The sequence below is a fragment of the Schistocerca piceifrons genome, chromosome 2, assembly GCF_021461385.2.
Source record: "Schistocerca piceifrons isolate TAMUIC-IGC-003096 chromosome 2, iqSchPice1.1, whole genome shotgun sequence".
Classification (NCBI taxonomy): domain Eukaryota; kingdom Metazoa; phylum Arthropoda; class Insecta; order Orthoptera; family Acrididae; genus Schistocerca; species Schistocerca piceifrons.
In genome coordinates, this window is record NC_060139.1 from 829,266,703 (window position 1) to 829,289,207 (window position 22,505).

Here is a 22,505-nt window from a genome sequence, read left to right on the forward strand (position 1 = left end):
AACTGTTAAACATGCCCGTAAGATGCTACAGATCCAATCCCTGGTAACATACAGGGAAGAGAGGCTCCCATAAGATTATGCATATTTAATAGAAACAGTCTCATGCAGTGGATAACATATTGGGGATGGCCCAATTAAGCATGAAAGTATGGGTACCATATTTTACACTGATTTATTAATGAAGGTACTTGTCAAACTACAAAAGGAAACTAACCATCACTATAACAGTCTGGTGTTTTGACATAAGAAATCAGTCAAAATGATTTACCCACTGAATCAAGCATATAAATATTTAATAAGTGGACAACAGCCTGCAAATATGAATTATAGCCTTGGCATAGGCAGGTGGACATAATATGAAACTATATTTGGGGTGTGGCCAGTGACTGTTAAAATGGTTAGTGATTTGAAGACAGTTCCCCCAGAAGCAAGAAAGAACACCAATACTTTTGCCCAAACCACCTGATGTGCCTACTAGCTGTCTGTGAATGTTAAATCTGTGCAATGAAACCCCGGTGGAAATTAGCTAGCTTTACATCTCCTTGCTTTGGTAGCTGCATCGACTGCACATGCTTACTACTCTTAAAAGGTGCTAGTGTTGAAGATGGCTCGGCCTCAGTACTTTTCCATTACTTGTAGACATATCTCTCAGAATATCTTTTGTGCCTATCTGGAGTGAAGTGTGTACTTGATGGCTTCTCTGAAACAACTTAGTTGGTTCTGCCAGTATCAGAAGCTTGCTGGCCAATTGCAGCAGACGTTCTGAGCTCTGACCATTAATAATTTTATAAACAAGTTCGATAGTTTCTTACTCTCGTGGATTTTGTGGTTGTTAACCAGTAATGGCATGGCATGGGAAAGAAGGCAGAAAATCTCCACCACTACATGACGCATTTCCAGTAATAGTCAACCGAAAGCCTTACCTGTAGGCACACATGGGAAATCACGCTTTCTATAGAAGTAATAACTGTGAGTCAGTCACAGAACCCCTTAGTCAGATTTAAATGAACATTCCTGTGTGGTACGGTAATGTCCAATGGCTTGTTCCTTAGTGTGAAGCTCTTTGTTTTCACTTAGCCTTCAGTTCAGATATTACCCAGCCAGAAAGGGTGGTTGTTGTTGTTGTGTGTGTGTGTGTGTGTGTGTGTGTGTGTGTGTGTGTGTGTTTACACACAGTCTGCCCTGTCCTACACACCATACCTGCTCAGAGACAGTTTTCAGCACCAGACATTTATTTTAAGATGGAAGGCACACACCTAAGTTTTACAGGGATTTGGATTGAGGAAGTTTTCTTTACAGTAGACAGCTAAGTCTTTGAGAGTCCACATCAATTTCCCTTCCAGTTCCTCATGCGATTTTCCTTATGCAGCCATGGTAGTAATTGTCATATATAAACTGTCTCGTTTTTCCGAAACTCCTTCATGAAAGAAGAAGTAGTAAATATTCCTGAATTCCAATCAAGAACAACTGCCAAGATGAGAAACATAGAAGAAAATATCCTCATTGTAGCAAAGCAGCTTAAATCACTTAATAAAGGCAAGGCCTCCAGTCCAGATTGTATACCAGTCAGGTTCCTTTCAGAGTAAGCTATACAACAGCTCCGTATTTTGCAGTTGTATATAACTGCTCGCTCGCAGAAAGATCCGCACCTAAAGACTGAAAAATTGCTCAAGTCATACCAATACCCAAAAAGGGAAATAGGAGCAATGTGCTGAATTACCGGCCTATGTCACTAATGTCTATTTGTAGTAGGGTTTTATAACATACTGTGTTCAAACATTATGAATTATCTCAAAGAAAATGATTTATTGACACATAGTCAGCACGGATTCAGAAAATATTGTTCCTGTGAAACACAACAGTTCTTTATACTCATGAAATAAAGAGTGCTATTGACAGGGGATGTCAAATTGATTCCACATTTTTAGATTTCCAGAAGGCTTTTGACACCGTTCCAATCAAGCATTTTATAACCATACTGCGTGCTCATGAAATATCACCTCAGTTGTGCGACTGGATTCATGATTTGGTATTAGAAGGGCCATAGTTCGTAGTAATTGATGGAAAGTCATAGAGTAAAACAGAAATAATATCCAGCATTCCCCAAGGAAGTGTTACAGGCCCTCTATTGTTCCTGATCTATGTTAATGACATAGGAGACAATCTGAGTAGCCCTCTTAGATTGTTTGCAGATGATGCTGTCATTTACCATCTTGAAAGTCATCAGATGACCAAAACGAATCGCAAAATGATTTAGGTAAGATATGTGTGTGGTGCGAAAAGTGGCAATTTACCCTGAATAAAGAAAAGTATGAAGTTATTCACATGAGTATGAAAAGAAATTTGCTAAATTTTGATTACACGATTACGCGATGATTCAACTAAATACTTAGTGATTACAATTACAAATAACCTAAATTGGAATGATCACATAGATAATGTTGTGGGTAGAGCAAAACAAAAGACTGCAATTCATTGGCAGAACACGTAAAAGGTGCAACAGGTCTACTAGAGAGACAGCTTACACCACACTTGCCCATCCTATTCTGGGGTATTGCTGTGCGGTGTGGGATCCACATCAGGTGGGAGTGACAGATGAAATCAAAAAAGTTCAAAGAAGGGCAGTTTGTTTTGTATTATCGCGAAATAGGGGAGATAGTGCCACAGACATGATACGTGAATTGGAGTGGCAATCATTAAAACAAAGGTGTTTTTTGTTGCAATGGGATCTTCTTGTGTAATTAAAATAAGAGAAATTAGGGCTCGTACAGAAAAATTTAAGTGCTCATTTTTACCGCGTGCCATTCAAGAGTGGAACGGTCGAGAGACAGTGTGAAGGTGGTTCATTGAACCCTCTGCCAGACACTTAATTGTGGATACAGAGTAATCGTGTAGACGTCTCACTGTTTACAGGCTGGTCGTTTGTGTAAATGTTATTAAAATTGGTAACATGACTCTGCATTGGAGTAGGGCATTCTTTTGCATTCTCCAGCAGCTGTTCCTTCCCTGTAGTGTCAATATAAACATTTATTTTAAAGGATACGTGCTACTAATTTTGTCGTTCCGAATCCTTAGTCATGTTACAAAATTTAACAAGCAACTGTTGGTGATTGACATTATCATAGGCAGCCAAGAGATCTGCAAAAGTGATTTGAATTATTTGCTTTGTTCGAAGCTGTCTTCTTTGTGTTGGGTGAGATTCAGTATTTGGCCACAACATGACTGACTAGGCATAAATCCTGCTTGTTCTGGTATGATTTTGGTCTTTCTTGTGCTAAAAATTCTGTCAAGAACTATTCTTTCAAGTGCCTTGTACAGACGACACAGAAGTGACACAGGCCGAAGTTTTGTGGCTCTGTAGATTCTTTCCTTGTATTTAGGATGACTAACACCTCCAGACTCTCAGAATGTGAATGGTAGTGATAAAACTATTCATTTTAGGGCTGCCAGCTCAGAATGCTTTATTTGTTCAGTGCAGCTAGTAGCTTTGTTTTGATTTGTTTAGTGAAGCATTCTTCTTAACTCTTCATCACTGAATGAAGTGTCGAGGGCAGCCACTAAAGTACTCATGTAGGATTTTTACTTTTTTTTTTTTTTTTTTTTTTCCGTAGTATTTCCTCTTTTAATACAAGGCGGTGAGCTAACCTTTTGGGAGCTACTCCAGTTAGATCAGATGCTGGAGTCCTAGGATTGTTGTGGAGACTTTTTACTAACTTCGATGCTCACCGGTATGTCAGTATTTGTTACCAGTTTAGGCCTCTTTCAGTTCAAGCTGTTGACACTTCTTGTACAATCTCTTCACTTGCTTGATTACTGTTTTCTGAGAAAGGATTGTCATTGTACATTGATTAGAATTGCTGTAGAAGTTTTTTAGATCCTCCTTCCAGGCCTGCATTGTATTCGGTAGTGACTGAGGCATCTGAATGTTTTAAAAATAGGTTACATGACAGACTGGGTGTAAACTGCCATGTAACAAGACATATTTGTGGAACCATCTGAGAGTTGTTCATGGACATCTAGGTAGATGCCTTGATGATTTATAAGGATCAGATGAAGAACATTTGGGAGTAGGTGTTGAGGTTATGGAGGAATACAGATCATAAAAATCTTATCACTGCATCTTAACAAGACAAGGGTTTTAGGTGCTGACTAGATGGGAAGGACTCCTCTAGACCTAGGTGGCCTATAAATAAGTTGGCATAGGATGGTGCCCTGCGAGTACCATGGCAGCACCACAGATTTATTTATAGGTTTGGCCTTCAAAACTGGGATAATAGTGGGTCAGGATGCAATTGGCTAGGAGGATTAGGAAAGAGGTTCTGGGTTTTGTATCAGGAGGATGTTAGAAAAGGGGGGGGGGGGGGGTTTAGTGTATAAGGACACCACATCTGCAGTGACCAACAAGGAGCCTAATGGTAATGGGACAAGAACTGTCTTTCTCAACTCAACCAGCCATTATCCTAGATGTCGATGTCCATCTCTCAACAGACCACATGTGTCTGTTCAGATCAAGTGCACCAACCACTAAGAGTACTTCAACTTTGGCAGCTGTCACCTGTTCCATATCTAAAAGGCTCTCCTTTACAGCCTCACTGTCCACAGATGCTGCATCTGTGGTTGAAAGCAGGAATTGTCAAAATGTCCCAAGAGCCTGACAAGAGCTTCTATTGACAGCCAATATCCTATCTAGTTCATCCAGAAAAAAATGTCCCGTGCCATCTCTGCCTCTGAGACCATGAGCCATGTTAACCAGCCACCTACTAGCACTCCTCTCGTCTGCCCCTACACCAATACTGCTCCCAGTAATGCAACCGACAGGTTATTCTCTTGTTGTCAACCCATATGGAAGACCTGTCCCATACACCCACCCACTACCTCCTACTACAGTCCAGTCACAAAAGAAGGCAACACCACGTGTGAAAGTACAAGTGTTATACACTGCCGTTTGTGAAAAGTTCAACACCGAGAAAGAATTATCTGAATAGCGCCAAACTTGGTGGAAGTGGCGACGAGTGTGCAAGCAGTACGTGATACATTTTGCAGTGAGATGGGGTGCATGTAGGCTGATCAGAGGCCCCTCGTGTCAGTCCAACAGGGTCAGTGTTGCACCTAGTGTAGTTGGTGCAGAGCTGTTACACAAGGTGGAAACAATACAGTGAGTGCCAGAATGCCTCGTCAACGTCAGAAGGAGCCATATCAGCATGTAAGCAAGTTCGAACGGGGCAGAATGGTCACTCTCCGGGAAGTGGGGTTGTCATACCACGACATTTCGGCTTGCACAGGATATGCTGCTATGACAGTGATGCGTGTGTGGAAGCAGTGGATAGAGGAAGGTCATAGGCAGTGACAAGAGGGAACTGGACCATGGAACATGACCACACTACGGGATGGCCATAATCTTGTCTGCATGGCCATTATGGACCGTACAGCATCATCCACAGTGTTGGCTCGTCACTGGAGCACTGCAACAGGTATGAACTTGTCTGCATCAACGGTTTGTCACAGTCTTCTGCAGGTTGGACTGGTTGCATGCATGCCGTTACCTCGGCTTCCATTGTCCAGAAACCACAAGCTCCTCTGACTGCAATGGGCACATGAACACTGTCACTGGGGTGCCGAGTGGCAACATATAATCTTTTTGGATGAGTGCCACTTCAACATGTCCTACAGCGATGGCCACATACATGTCCACTGGTACCATGGTGAACGCAACCTGGAGAGCTGCATTGTGGAGTGACAGCGGACAAACACCAGGTGTGATGGTTTGCAGTGCCATTGGTTACAACAACCAATCTCGCCTCATATGTATTGCAGGCACTTTGAACAGCAACTGGTACCTGAAAGAGGTTGTGGAGCCTGAGGTACTTCCCCTGTGTCAGGCATCTCCACAGGCCACATTTCAACAGGACAATGCCCGGCCACATATTGCGAGGATGTACAGGCCTTCTTCAATGAGCGACAGGTACCATTGCTTCCCTGGCCTGCACGATTGCCAGACATGTTGCCCATCGAACATGTCTGGGATAGGGTTAGTCGGCACCTGGTGCATTACAGTCCTCCTTAACTGGTGTCATGTGAGTTTGGATACAAGTTGCGTGGAGGGAAATCCCTCAGGAACCTATTTAGAACCTTATTGATTCAATGCCATGGCATATAGCAGCTCTAATTGCAGTGCATGGGGGCCACACGTCATACTGAATAGGAGGGCTCAAAGGATGTGCAGGTTTGAAAAGGTTATTATTTGTTACTTGTCACGTATCTAACTTGCGGCATTAAATTAATTGAATTCATGTGTTTCCTTCCTGGTGTTGCAATTTCAATATATGGTAGTGTATCTCAACTACGCTGCGCTTCTGTACAGCATTCTGTGTGACTGTGATAGGTAACCAACTTTTTACCCACATGAATGAATGGCTACAGTCAAACCTTTGCAAACTTCAGACTTAACCATCCACCGCACCGTAACACTTCTTCATTACACATCTCTCTGAACTATGGGAATTGTCCCTCCAGCATATCCTACATTCTCGCAGTTCCCCTGGCTGAAAGTTCCACTAGCCTGTTACCCATTGCCTTACGTTATCTTTCCCCTCCTCTCTTTTGTCTACTTCACTCCCCCACTCCTTGCCCATCCAAGTGTGTACCCACCACTGTTCCTCCCCGTTCCCCTCCCTCTCGCACCCAATACCTTCTCTCTCTCTCTCTCTCTCTCTCTCTCTCTCTCTCTCTCTCTCTCTCCCTCCCTCCCTACCTCCCCCCCCCCTCTCCCCCACTCCCATTCTCCCTCTCCCTTTCTCTCTCCTCTCCTCCCCGTGTCTCCCTCTCATCACGACCTTCCTCTCACTCCCCCCTCTTCCTCTTTCTACCTCTCATATCTCTCCCCTTTGAGCTTTTGTGTTGTGCAGTCACTGAGTCATCTATCAAAAGACCTGCCTCAAACTACCCTCTCCTTGCCTCCTGCATCCTTGTGCGCCCCCACCCCCCTACCCCTCTCTCCGCTGCCTCCATCTGCCAAGGTACCTGCATTCATTAACCAGTCTTACCACTACTACGGGAGATTATTTATTTTGTGTGCGCGAGTGTGCGGGCGTGCGCACTCGCGTGTGTGCGCTTTTACTCCAAGAACGCTAGTGTGAGTACTGTTTTCTGTTACATGTTTTTGTGTGCCTCGAAACAGTCAGCTATAGAGAAATTAATTTTATTTGCTTGTTTATTTGTACTAAAATTATTGCCCAATCTATATTATTTACCACTCTATTACCATGAAAACAGTAGAAACATTCTCGTTGATTGGACTAATGTTGTTTCTAGACGTACTTGTTGCGTTGTTACCTAATCTTGCAAAGACATCAGCACTTCATTTTGTGTATATTCTTCTCCTAAATGTAATTTTTCTGTTTGTTCTAGCTATCAAAAATCTAGATATTCCAAATAAATATATTACATTTAATAGAGCTAAATGGGTACTAAATTAAATGCTTTTCAAAAACAAGCTAAAAGCTCTGGCTGGTTAAAAAATAATCAGACTATCAACAAGGTGTACAACTTTACTCCCCCCCACCCCCAACATTTGAGGCTTTAATGAAACAAATTGGCTACACATGTATCATTCAAAGTATTTTCCATCAGTGGCCACTACCTTCTCCCATCTTTTGAGCAGTGTATGAATCCCGCGTCGAGAAAATTGTTCATCTTTTGAAGCAATCCACAAATCGATCCAATTTGTAACTTCTTCGTAAGATTGGAAGTGTTGGTTAGCCAGGCCATGCGCCGTTGATATAAACAGATGATAGTCAGAGGGAGCAATGTCTGGAGAATATGGCGGGTGGTCTAGGACTTCCCATTTTAATGTTTCCAAGTACATTTTGACCTCTTTTGCAACGTGGGGTCAAGCGTTGTCATGCTGCGAAATCACTTTATCATGTCTCTCGCTGTATTGCAGCCATTTCTCTTCTAATGCTCTGCTCATATGCATTAATTGCATTCGATAACGAGCACCTGTGATTGTTTCACTTGGTTTTAACACCTCATAGTACACGACGCCGAGCTGGTCCCACCAAATGCAGAGCATGATCTTGGAGCTGTGAATGTTCGGTTTGGCCATTGATGTCGAAGCATGGCTGGGATATCCCCATTATTTTTTGCGTTTAGGGTTATCGTAATGAAACCATTTTTCATCCCCGGTCACAAAGCGATGCAGAAATCCCTTCCATTTTTGCCTCTGAAGCAACTGTTCACAAACACACACGTGCTGTTCAACGTCTCTTGGTTTCAGCTCGCATGGGACCCAAGTGCCTTCTTTCCAAATCATGCCCATAGCCTTGAGACATTTTGAAATGGCTTGCTGTGTCACTCCCACTAATCGTTCTAATTCTTCTTGAGTTTGACACGAGTCTTCACTCAGCAATGTCTCCAATTCTGCATCTTCGAAAACATTCTCCTTCCACCACTGTGCCGGTCTACAACATTAAAATCACCATTCTTGTAGTGTTGAAACCACTCACGACAGGTTCTCTCACTAATAGCGTCCTTACCATATGTATACTTGAGAGCATTCGATGAGACTCAGCCGCTGTTTTCTTCATATTGAAACAAAACAGTAACACCTCCCGCAAATGACAAGAATTAGGCCTGTAAACTGACGTTTTCAATCAAGAACAACTTTATGATGCAGACACAAATCAACTAATGTTTGAATTAGGTTATGTCAACTGAGGTCCAAGCTAACTGCCTGATGTATGCAATCTGTTTCTTTCAACTGCTACTTATCATTGTCGCCACCTATCGGCAAACAGCAGAAGCAAAGTTGTGCGCCTTGTATTAACAGACAAACAGCGTGGGCCTGACGCAAACGCTACACTGCCGTGTAATGAGGCCTCTCTCTCAATTCCCACTACCCATTCACCTGCTTACATTCGTTTGTTCCAGACCATGTACCAACTGTCCATTGAAAAAAAAAAAATTGAAAGAGCAACAGATGAATGTGAAATTTGTGTTAAACTTGGAAAGACTGCCACAAAGGCCCATTCTATATTGAAACAAGATATGGTGATGAATGTCTTCCATACCCTCTGGTTTTTAAGTGGTTTAAGCAGTTCAAAGAGTGAGGAAAAAGAGATTGAACGTGAATTACATTTATGGTGACGCTCAGTGTCAACAATAGATGGAATCATTGAAAAAATTGGAGATTTAATCTGGAAAGACAATTGTATACGTGTGGTTGCTGATATTGTAAAAATCAACAAAGGAACAGTTCAACAGGTTTTACTTGAAGATTTGGACAGAAAGAACGTTTGTTAAGAAATTGTGCCCAAGAACCTTATGCTTGTCAAGTGTTTTTTGATGATAACTTCAAACACTACATTGAGCAGTGGAAAATTCACAGGGAACAGTTTTCGAAATTGTCGGGAGAGTTGTGTGCTGACCCCATGGCCCATCCATACCACATCCAAATCAAATGATGCCATGCAACAGAGGAGGACATGACGGCCTATCATCATCCCACGGTCCTTTGGGCAACACTGCAGAGGATATTTTTTTTTTTTTTTTTTTTTTTTTTTTTTTTTTTTTTTTTTTTTTTTGCTACCCCCCCCCTCTCTCTCTTTCTTTCTCAAAGAGCTGTAATGTACAAATTTACACCTCTCCTGCAGCAGCCTCCACCGTTACTGTTGGCCCCTCCCCTTCCATGCTGTTGGCGTAGCTGGGGCCCAAGTAATATTGTACACACTGTACACTTCGGAACCCTTGCACCACAGTACTGTAGCACACCGCTAGAGAATCCAGAACAAAATGACTGATAAAGTGGAGTCTCAGTTGGTAACTAGTTCTCTGCATTTGAAGGATGACAGTGTTGCAACAATCCATGCTGGTTTGTAGCAAGTGAAAAGCTCAATGATACATGTGGGGGAGGGGGGGGGGGGGGGGGGGGCAAGCACTTCTAACATGGTCAAATAAAACTGAATGGTGATTAACAAAGTAACAGGCTATCACTCTGTGAAGAACCGGCAATCACAAGAGAAATAGAAGCTCTTATGCTCTAAGATCAACATATTAGAATTGGGGTGACACTGGAAAAAGTTAAAAATCAGTCACAGGTCAGTTTTCAGTATTTTACACGATAGAGATCCTCGAATACTGGTTTACATGACTGCTCACACCCATTCAGAAAGCCTACTAGATTTATCACAAGGACACTAAGACAAGGTAGCAAAGCAAGTGGTGGAAACATGGATCCAGTACTGGCAAAAAAAAAAAAGCGAAAATCCAATCGTTATTGGGCAAGATGATGCTAATTTTGTGTTGTGACTGCCTTGAAGCCGAAGTTCATACTGCACAGGACACTGTCTCACATACTGTTTCATTGTGGAGTCAAATATTATCACACCCCTAAATTGTCTTTCTTTGAATGCTGAAACCAGTGGGTGGCAAGCATGTCCAGAATAGCAGTAATGTGATTTCTGTGGAATGTTTCCTGAACAGCGAGCATGCAAACTTTTAAAAGCAAGGTCTCTGCCAAGTTATTATCACTGAGAAAAATGTGTTGCATTGCAGGGCGAATATGTGGAGAAGGGTTAACACCATCCCACCCAGTTTCATGGTCACAACTTGATTTTGTCAAGGTGATACGGCCAGCTATTGATGACCTGGCCTTTAAAATAATTGCATTATTTCATTGAAAAGATCTGTAGTCACTCATATATCACAGTAGATAAGAAAGTTTCATGGGTTACCTATATGTTGGAATATCTTTGACTACCACAGGTATGAAACAGGCTATATAACACAGAAATTAAATTATCTCCCTCCGTCTGAGAAGATCTGAAGTTCCATAATATAGACAAAATTTTGTCAGGTTCGAGTATTTAGCATTCTTCATTAGTTCTTGTTCATAACAGATGTGTTCACACCCCAGATGTCACAAATCTACAACAATATCTAACAGTATTATGGAAAGGATAGTTGCTACTCACCATATAGCAGAGATGCTGAGTCGCAGATAGGCACAACAAAAAGACTGTGACAAAGTGAGCTTTTGGCCCATAAGGCTGAGAAATCTGAACATCAAAAGTTCAGAATATATCCACTTTTCGTTGCCACTGTTAGTGTAGTTACAGACAGTTGGCATTACCACTTGATTTACTAGGGATGCTATCTTAAAAAAAGGTATACAGTACTTCGTAGATAGTGAAAAGCCACGTGGAATGGCTTTTACTTGGGCAAGGCTACCACAGACTTCACAAGCGCAGATGTGACACTGACGGTAGGTGGTTATGGTGGGTGGGGGTCAGCCTACCAGATCAATTGGTTGGTTAGTCCAGTTTTATGTGATTTAGAGTAATACATATTTCTCTGCTTAGTCTTGGATAGAGAAGTCTTTTATCACTTTAATTTGGAGAAGTAACATTAAATTTGTTGTTAGCAATAATATGACTCAGTATTTTTGCTATTCTTTTCACTTAGTATCAATAAAGCCTGTTTGCAATTCCCAAAGTTCTATTTAGTGTGTTTTAATAGCTTGTGTTACAAGTTTTTTATAGCTTATTGTAGTGGGAGATCAGATAACATTACATTACTAACTGCTTTGTAATAATTTTTCCAGCTGTGACTTAAATACCAAGAGCAGAAAGCCAAATGGCCAGATACATGATGTGCTTCACTTGGTTCCTTTGAGGTCAGCGACAGATCTACTTAAAGCTTTAAAGATATCAGATGTATCCATTTTTTCTGGTCTGATGGTAGGTATAAATACAAATCATTGTATTTATTCTTAAACTTTACGAAAAGCTTTACTTGTAACCATTCTAATAAAGTTTAGAAATCGATAGTACTACTGGCTAGAAGGTGGTGTGTGTGTGTGTGTGTGTGTGTGTGTGTGTGTCTTGGGTCGTTTCTCTCTCCCCTGTCCCCCTCTCCCTCCTCCCCTCTCCTGTTCTGTCCCTCCCCCCTCTCTTGTTCTGTCCCTACTGTCCCTCCCCCCTCTCTTGTTCTGTCCCTACTGTCCCTCCCCCCTCTCCTGTTCTGTCCCTACTGTCCCTCCCCCCTCTCCTGTTCTGTCCCTACTGTCCCTCCCCCCCCTCTCCTGTTCTGTCCCTACTGTCCCTCCCCCCTCTCCTGTTCTGTCCCTACTGTCCCTCCCCCCTCTCCTGTTCTGTCCCTACTGTCCCCTCCCCCCTCTCCTGTTCTGTCCCTACTGTCCCTCCCCCCTCTCCCCTCCCCTCTCCTGTTCTGTCCCTACTGTCCCTCCCCCCTCTCCCCCTCCCCTCTCCTGTTCTGTCCCTACTGTCCCTCCCCCCTCTCCTGTTTTGTCCCTACTGTCCCTCCCCCCCCTCTCCCCCCTCCCTCCTCAACTCTCCCCCCTCCCTCCCCCCCCCCCTCTCTCTCTCTCTCTCTCTCTCTCTCTCTCTCTCTCCTGTCTCTCTCTCTCTCTCTCTCTCTCTCTCAAGGTAAGTTTTCTTGATAGAACTGATAAAGTTTGCGCACACACCAACAAATTATAATGATTTTTAGTATACACGTTTCTTTTAGTCCAAACCTACTTCTTAATTCTCATTTAAACTTGGAAGCTTTACTAATGGAGAAAGTGATCCATATGATGCAAGTAAGAAAACCCAATACAGAAATCTCAGGTATGAAGATAGTTGAATTTTTAAGACGGAAATTAACACTTTTACAAAAAGGGAAGTTGTCAGTTTCATTATAGCGGAGATGCTGAGTCGCAGATAGGCACCAGCAAAAAGACTGTCACAGAGTGAGTTTTCAGCCAACAAGGCCTTCATCGAAAACAGATGACCACAGAATGTGTGTGTGTGTGTGTGTGTGTGTGTGTGTGTGTGTGTGTGTGTGTGTGTGTGTGGTGAGTAGCAACTATCCTTTCCGTAATATTGTTACATTCTATCCTGAATTTTCCATTGTTTGCTTTTGAGGAGGAAAGTTAGATAGCAAAATTTCTGAATTGAATGATAGTAGCTAAAGGAAATACTGTATTATTACCCCTCTTCACAAGGATAATGGAATGTAGTCTAATTAAGTCGGGTGATGCTGAGGGAATTAGATTAGGAAATGAGACACTTAAAGTAGAAAAAGAAGTTTTGCTATTTGGGGAGCAAAATAACTGATGATGGTCGAAGTAGAGAGGATATAAAATGTAGACTGGCAATGGCAAGGAAAGCGTTTCTGAAGAAGAGAAATTTGTTACAACGAGTATAGATTTAAGTGTCAGGAAGTCGTTTCTGAAAGTATTTGTATGGAGTGTAGCCATGTATGGAAGTGAAACATGGACGATAAACAGTTTGGACAAGAAGAGAATAGAAGCTTTCGAAATGTGGTGCTACAGAAGAATGCTGAAGATTAGATGGGTAGATCACGTAACTAATGAGGAAGTATTGAATAGGATTGGGGAGAAGAGAAGTTTGTGGCACAACTTGACCAGAAGAAGGGATCGGTTGGTAGGACATGTTCTGAGGCATCAAGGGATCACCAATTTAGTATTGGAGGGCAGCGTGGAGGGTAAAAATCGTAGAGGGGAGACCAAGAGATGAATACACTAAACAGATTCATAAGGATGTAGGCTGCAGTAGGTACTGGGAGATGAAAAAGCTTGCACAGGATAGAGTAGCATGGAGAGCTGCATCAAACCAGTCTCAGGACTGAAGACCACACAACAACAACAACAACAACCCCTCTTCTTTGTAAGTTAACTGCATTTGAGCAAATGAGGATCTTGGACTGGCTACAGGGATGAAACATCTTTATTACCATCATCTGCGTAGAAATTTGTGAGTGCTGATTTCCGTCTGGTAGTGCAGCAATTCTTTCCGGTAAAATTTACATGTAAAATTCTGTGTCTCTTGCTGTTTTCATATTTCCTTGTACTTCAAACTTGCAACAGAGTAATTATGAATTTTGCATCAGCCATGAGGGACCTGAGCAAAGATAAGCTTTGGAGAAGTAGGTATGGAAATGTGACATTATTGAACTGTTCTGGAGTTAATTATTACCTTTCCTACCTAAGAAGCACAGTTTTAACCTGAGTACATGGAAACTTATACTTGGACCATATCTTAAAGTGTCCTCCTACTCAAGGTGTGACTTTTGCATTTGTGATAATGTTTGTGTGATCTTGAGATACGTAGAGCATGTGACTTTCTATAGATTTGAGAGTTGCATCTGTTGCTTAAATGCCCTTCAAGCAGTTTGAACAGTTGTATCCAGAAGAAAAATAAGGTTCAGAAATTGAAAGATACTGGAAAATATCGTTGAGCAGTCTCCTTTCTTGAGTACCAGAGCACATGGGAATTGAGAGGAAAATCAGAAGCCAAATAAAATAAATTGTTTGAAACAAACTTCTGTTCGGTTCAATATCCTCATTCATTCTGTTTCTGTGGTGTTAAGAAATGTTGCATGACAGAAAGGCTGTGTTCCATTGATGATACAATACAAATTATGGTATGATAAATCTGCAGCATTTGTGCTCTTTCACAGTTGGATCACATGTAACAATTGCACTTAGCGGATTATACACATGATGTTAACATTCTAAATGTTGCATTTTAAGTAAATATCTTCCATATTGTGATAATGATGCATATAAATTCATCTGACGATAGGCTTACTATTTACACAATAATGAGGGGAGTGTACACATCGGATGAGAGCAAGGAGGGTCAGAAGCCTGTCCAGTTGTGCTGACTTTAAAAAGAGCGAGGTAGTCAAATTGCTTCTGAATGTGCACCATTAAGGAAATTTAACCAATTTTAGTGTTATAGTATGACTTCAGATATTTTAACTGTACTTGTGTAAAATAATTAATATATCAGGTATAATAGCTGTGTTTTTCTAATATATAGTCACCATAACAACCATTTTGTTGTCTGAATCATGTTTTAATTTGTTTTAATTTTAAAATTATCTTTAGCTTCCTGCCCAGGGTATTCATACATATCGGGTGTATCTAAAAGATGACATTCATTTTGTAATGTAATAATTACAAAACAGGGGTCTTGGGACACAGGGAATGTGTGTTGATAGAATAGATGTGGCCTAGAGTTTCAGAGAATAACTACTAGATGTGAGTCCTGAGATCTCCCCTTCAGCTGGAAGCAAGATGGTGTCTGCTCAACACAGTGTTTTGCACCCATAGTTAGCAGTAGTGAGTCAGTGATTACAGTTCAGCATGAGTTTTGTCAGCATTTTGGGATTGGTTGTCCTTTGCCAAAAAACATTTGTCATTGATATTGTCGGTTCGAGACAAAGGGTGTTTATGTCAAAGATAAAGTGTCAATGTCAACCTTGCACGCCTGATGAAAGAGTGAAAAGTACTCAGCAGATGTTTGTGCATAGTCTATTAAAGTCTAACCTCATTGCACAAGTAGCGAACTTAAGTTCCTCATGTGATGCCCGGCAAATGTCAAGTTGAGTGTTGGTCTGTAAATCATACAGACTACAGTTAGTGCAGGGTCTTCAGGTTGATGATGGAAAGGCTTCAGCAGTGCTCTGCTGGAAGACAAGCTTTTTATCAAGGTTAGGTTTTCAGTGATGAAGCTACTTTCATGTTAGTAACAAAAGTGAACCACAGAATGTGCAGATATGAGGACTTCAGAATATTCATCCAGTTGTTGAGTGTGAAAGAGACTCACCCCAAAGTGAACCTTTTTTGTTGCAAATCTAGCAAATTGAGGACAACTCTGATGACTTAATATTCCAACAGAATGGAGCTCCACCACACTGGCACAAATTTGTATGATAATTCCTCAATGACAAGCTGCCTCAGTGCTGGATATGGTGCCAGGGACCCCCAGACACTGCTCCACATTATTGACCTCCTATGATCTACAGATATGGATGTATGAAGGAAAGTGCTTTGATTCACCATTACCTCACTAATAAATGAGACAGAAAACAGATTAAGAGGTGCTGTGGCTTCTGTCTGTATAGATATAATACATAGATTTATTAGCAATTCACCATTCTTCTACATAGATTTATTATGAATTTACCTATCTCCTAGACATCTGTGGTGCTAGTGGTAGATACACAGATCATTTATAACAACGTAACTAAATCTTTGACAATATTATGAAAAAACCAGATTGCTACTCACCATATAGCAGAGATTTTGAGTTGCAGACAGGCACAACAAAAAGACTACTAAATGTATAAACTTTTGGTCAGAAGGCCTTCTCCCTGATTATAGACCCCCCCCCCCCCCCCCCCCCACCCACACACACACACAACACACACACACACACACGAGCATTGTCTCTGGCTGCTGGGGCACATTTTGGAAGAATTTTGTGGTATTTCTGTGTTTCTACCATATTTTTATTAGGTCACTTTCTTGTCTGTCCCTCTGTTGGGTACAAATTTTGCAAGTGATGTTAAACTAACTTCCTGATGAGCTAAAGACTTCAAATTTTAAACATAGCTTAGTAATGAATGACAATGCTCTATTAGCGTGCTTTCTTATCGTTCTGTTCAGGAGATATTGGAGTTAAAAACAAAAGTGGTAACATTGGACATCTAGAATGCACTGCACGAACATCATGTTGTGCAGCCAGTATCAGAATGAGTTTCAAGGGGTATATGTGCAGAGGGCATAGCTGGCTGAGCAGAGAGAGGGGCGAGTAGGACATGGGCAGTGAGAGTGAGAGTGGGAGAAGGGGAGGAGGAGGAGAATGAGAGTAGGGGAAGAAGTAGATGGCCTGGGGGGGGGGGGGGGGGGGTAGTTATGAGGTAGGCGTACAAGAGTGAATCTGCGAATGTAAAGTTGGTATTGAAATACAGATCTTATAAAGAAATCATATAACATTAATTTTGCTAACTTCTTTATTGTATTTTTTAGGAAAATAACAAAACGTTGATATATTACTAGTATGATAGCAATGCCTGACATTTTCGGGGAATATATATATCAATATAATAGAGGGAAACATTCCACGCGGGAAAAATACATTTAAAAACAAAGATGATGTGACTTACCATACGAAAGCGCTGGCAGGTCGATAGAAACACAAACAGACACATACATACACACAAAATTCAAGCTTTCGCAACAAACTGTTGCCTCATCAGGAAAGAGGGAAGGAGAGGGAAAGACGAAAGGAAGTCTTTCCCTCTCCTTCCCTCTTTCCTGATGAGGCAACAGTTTGTTGCGAAAGCTTGAATTTTGTGTGTATGTATGTGTCTGTTTGTGTTTCTATCGACCTGCCAGCGCTTTCGTATGGTAAGTCACATCATCTTTGTTTCACAGAAGAACCCCAAAAGTGCCCCACTTGTGACAGGTTACTTTCCGGGACTGGATCAGACTCTGAATGTGGCTCTCCAGCAGGGATACGACTTCCTCAATCCTGCCCTGAAATGAGATCCATCCTTCATGAAATCCTCCCCACTCCACCAAGTGTGTCTTTCCGCCGTCCACCTAACCTTCGTAACCTCTTAGTTCATCCCTATGAAATCCCCAAACGACCTTCCCTACCCTCTGGCTCCTACCCTTGTAACCGACCCCGGTGTAAAACCTGTCCCATGCACCCTCCCACCACCACCTACTCCAGTCCTGTAACCTGGAAGGTGTACACGATCAAAGGCAGAGCCACGTGTGAAAGCACCCACGTGATTTACCAACTGACCTGCCTACACTGTGAAGCGTTCTATGTGGGAATGACCAGCAACAAACTGTCCATTCGCATGAATGGACACAGGCAGACAGCGTTTGTTGGTAATGAGGATCACCCTGTGGCTAAACATGCCTTGGTGCACTGCCAGCACATCTTGGCACAGTGTTACACCGTCCGGGTTATCTGGATACTTCCCACTAACACCAGCCTGTCAGAACTCCGGAGATGGGAACTTGGCCTTCAGTATATCCTCTCTTCTCATTATCCGCCAGGCCTCGACCTCCGCTAATTTCAAGTTGCCGCCACTCATACCTCACCTGTCTTTCAACAACATCTTTGCCTCTTACTTCCACCTCGACTGACATCTCTGCCGAAACTCTTTGCCTTTACAAATGTCTGCTTGTGTCTGTGCATGTGCGGTTGGATGTGTGTGTGTGTGTGTGTGTGTGTGTGTGTGTGTGTGTGTGTGTGTGTGTGTGTGTATACCTGTCCTTTTTTCCCCCTAAGGTAAGTCTTTCCGCTCCCGGGATAGGAATGACTCCTTACCCTCTCCGTAAAACCCACATCCTTTCATTTTTCCCTCTCCTTCCTCTTTCCTGACGAAGCAACCGGGGTTTGCGAAAGCTCGAAATTTTGTGTGTGTGTGTGTGTTTTTTTATTGTGCCTATCTACCAGCGCTTTCCCGTTTGGTCAGTCATGGAATTTTTGTTTCAATATATTTTTCCCATGTGGAATGTTTCTTTCTATTTATATATATCTAAAAACAAAGAAGATTAGACTTACCAAACAAAAGCGCTGGCAGGTCGATAGACACACAAACACAAACATACACACAAAATTCGAGCTTTCGCAACCCCTGGTTGCTTCGTCAGGAAAAGAGGGAAGGAGAGGGAAAAATGAAAGGATGTGGGTTTTAAGGGAGAGGGTAAGGAGTCATTCAATCCCGGGAGCGGAAAGACTTACCTTAGGGGGAAAAAAGGACAGGTATACACTCGCGCGCACACACACACACACACACACACACCACACACACACACACATATCCATCCCGCACATACACAGACACAAGCAGACATTTGTAAAGGCAAAGAGTTTCGGCAGAGATGTCAGTCGAGGTGGAAGTAAAGAGGCAAAGATGTTGTTGAAAGACAGGTGAGGTTATGAGTGGCGGCAACTTGAAATTAGCGGAGGTTGAGGCCTGGTGGATAACGAGAAGAGAGGATATACTGAAGGCCAAGTTCCCATCTCCGGAGTCTGACAGATTGGTGTTAGTGGGAAGTATCCAGATAACCCGGACGGTGTAACACTGTGCCAAGATGTGCTGGCCGTGCACCAAGGCATGTTTAGCCACAGGGTGATCCTCATTACCAACAAACACTGTCTGCCTGTGTCCATTCATGCGAATGGACAGTTTGTTGCTGGTCATTCCCACATAGAACGCTTCACAGTGAAGGGCAGGTCAGTTGGTAAATCACGTGGGTGCTTTTACACGTGGCTCTGCCTTTGATCGTGTACACCTTCGCGGTTACAGGACTGGAGTAGGTGGTGGTGGAGGGTGCATGGGACAGGTTTTACATCGGGGGCGGTTACAAGGGGTAGGAGCCAGAGGGTAGGGAAGGTGGTTTGGGGATTTCATAGGGATGAACTAAGAGGTTACGAAGGTTAGGTGGACGGTGGAAAGACACACTTGGTGGAGTGGGGAGGATTTCATGAAAGATGGATCTCATTTCAGGGCAGGATTTGAGGAAGTCGTATCCCTGCTGGAGAGCCACATTCAGAGTCTGATCCAGTCCCGGAAAGTACCCTGTCACAAGTGGGGCACTTTTGGGGTTCTCTGTGGGAAGTTCTTGGTTTGAAGGGATGAGGAAGGGCTCTGGTTATTTTCTTCTGTACCAGGTCGGGAGGGTAGTTGCGGGATGCGAAAGCTGTTACAGATTGTTGGTGTAATGGTTCAGAGATTCCAGACTGGAGCAGATTCGTTTGCCACGAAGACCTAGGCTGTAGGGAAGGGACCGTTTGATGTGGAATGGGGTGGCAGACTGTCATAATGGAGGTACTGTTGCTTATTGGTGGGTTTGATGTGGAAGGACGTGTGAAGCTGGCCATTGGACAGATGGAGGTCAACGTCAAGGAAAGTGGCATGGGATTTGGAGTAGGACCAGGTGAATCTGAGGGAACCAAAGGAGTTGAGGTTGGAGAGGAAATTCTGGAGTTGTTCTTCACTGTGAGTCCAGATCATGAAGATGTCATCAATAAATCTGTACCAAAACTTTGGTTTGCAGGCCTGGGTAACCAAGAAGGCTTCCTCTAAGCGACCCATGAATAGGTTGGCGTACGAGGGGGCCATCCTGGTACCCATGGCTGTTCCCTTTAATTGTTGGTATGTCTGGCCTTCAAAAGTGAAGTAGTTGGGGGTCAGGATGATGCTGGCTAAGGTAACGAGGAAGAGGTTTTAGGTAGGGTGGCAGGTGATCGGCGTGAAAGGAAGTGCTCCATTGCAGCGAGGCCCTGGACGTGCGGAATATTTGTGTATAACGAAGTGGCATCAATGGTTACAAGGATGGTTTCCGGGGGGCAACAGATTGGATAAGATTCCAGGCGTTCGAGAAAGTGGTTGGTGTCTTTGATGAAGGATGGGAGACTGCATGTAATGGGTTTAAGGGTGTTGATCTACATAGGCAGAGATACGTTCTGGTAACCAGCTACAATGGGGCGGCCGGGATGATTGGGTTTGTGAATTTTAGGTAGAAGGTAGGGGTGCGGGGTGTCGGTGGGGTCAGGAGGTTATTGGAGTCAGGTGAAAGGTTTTGTAGGGGGGCCTAAGGTTCTGAGGATTCCTTGAAGCTCCGCCTGGACATCAGGAATTGATTACCTTGGCAAACTTTGTATGTGGTTTTGTCTGAAAGCTGACGCAAGTCCCTCAGCCACATACTCCCGACGATCAAGTACCACGGTCGTGGAACCCTTGTCCGCCGGAAGAATGCGATGGATCGGTCAGCCTTCAGATCACGGATAGCCTGGGCTTCAGCAGTGGTGATGTTGGGAGTAGGATTGAGGTTTTTTAAGAAGGATTGAGAGGCAAGGCTGGAAGTCAGAAATTCCTGGAAGGTTTGGAGAGGGTGGTTTTGAGGAAGAGGAGGTGGGTCCCGCTGTGACGGAGGACGGAAATGTTCCAGGCAGGGTTCAATTTGGATAGTGTTTTGGGGAATTGGATCATTAGGAGTAGGATTAGGATCATTTTTCTTCGTGGCAAAGTTATATTTCCAGCAGAGAGTACGAGTGTAGGACAGTAAATCTTTGACAAGGGCTGTTTGGTTGAATCTGGGAGTGGGGCTGAAGGTGAGGCATTCGGATAGGACAGAGGTTTCGAATTGGGAGAGAGGTTTGGAGGAAAGGTTAACTACTGAATTAGGGTGTTGTGGTTCCAGATTGTGTTGATTGGAATTTGAGGTTTTGGAGGGAGTGGAGCTGGAAGTGGGAGATTGAGTAGATGGAGAGACTGGGTTTGTGTGCATTGAGAGGAGGTTAAGGTTTGTTGGGAGAGGTTGTGAAGGGTGAGTGAGTTGCCTTTCCGGAGGTGGGAAACCAGGAGATTGGATAGTTTTTTGAGGTGGAGGGTGGCATGCTGTTCTAATTTGCAGTTGGCCTGTAGGAGGATGCTTTGAACAGCCGGTGTAGATGTGGGAGAGGAAAGATTGAGGACTTTTATTAAGGATAGGAGTAGACGGGTGTGTTCATTGGCTGAGTTGATGTGTAGGTGAAGGATTAGGTGGGTGAGGCAATGGATCGTTCAGTTTGGAATTGGTATAGGGACTGATGGAAAGAAGGGTTGCAGCCAGAGGTGGGAACTTTAAGTGTGAGGCCTTTGGGGGTAATGCCAAATGTCAGATAAGCCTGAGAAAATAAATATGGGAGCGTAACCTGGCTAGGGCGAAGGCATGTTTGCAGAGGGAATGTAAATAAAACTTAATGAGGTCGTTGTGGGGGGTGTTGTAAGAGGTGACATGGTATTAGAAGGTGGAAAGTGTAACATGACACTGAAATGAAAATGAAAATAAAAATGTATGGGGAGAGATAAAGGTTCACTACGTCTGTCCACATCAAACCCACCAACAAGCAACAGTACCTCCATTATGACAGCTGCCACCCATTCCACATCAGACGGTCCCTTCCCTACCGCCTAGGTCTTCGTGGCAAACGAATCTGCTCCAGTCCGGAATCCCTGAACCATTACACCAACAATCTGTAAATAGCTTCCGCATCCCGCAACTACCCTCCCGAACTGGTACAGAAGCAAATAACCCCTCAAGCCCAGAACCTCCCATAGAAGAACCACAAAAGTGCCCCACTTGTGACAGGATACTTTCCGGGACTGGATCAGACTCTGAATGTGGCTCTCCAGCAGGGATACGACTTCCTCAAATCTGCCCTGAAATGAGATCCATCCTTCACGAAATCCTCCCCACTCCACCAAGAAGTGTCTTTCCGCCGTCCACCTAACCTTCGTAACCTCTCAGTTCATCCCTATGAAATCCCCAAACGACCTTCCCTACCCTCTGGCTCCTACCCTTGTAACCGCCCCCGGTGTAAAACCTGTCCCATGCACCCTCCCACCACCACCTACTCCAGTCCTGTAACCCGGAAGGTGTACACGATCAAAGGCAGAGCCACGTGTGAAAGCACCCATGTGATTTACCAACTGACCTGCCTACACTGTGAAACGTTCTATGTGGGAATGACCAGCAACAAACTGTCCATTCGCATGAATGGACACAGGCAGACAGTGTTTGTTGGTAATGAGGATCACCCTGTGGCTAAACATGCCTTGGTGCACGGCCAGCACATCTTGGCACAGTGTTACACCGTCCGGGTTATCTGGATAGTTCCCACTAA

At 43.4% G+C, this 22,505-nt stretch overlaps 1 protein-coding gene across 1 annotated transcript in view; it reads left to right on the forward strand.

Moving 5' to 3' along the window:
* The window catches only part of LOC124775120, a 302,473-nt gene that overhangs the window by 274,763 nt on the left and 5,205 nt on the right, over window positions 1–22,505 (forward strand). The window contains exon 19 of the mRNA XM_047249959.1: window positions 11,600–11,735. Coding sequence (XP_047105915.1) covers window positions 11,600–11,735 — 136 coding nt within the window. The remainder of the gene's footprint in view (window positions 1–11,599; window positions 11,736–22,505) is intronic.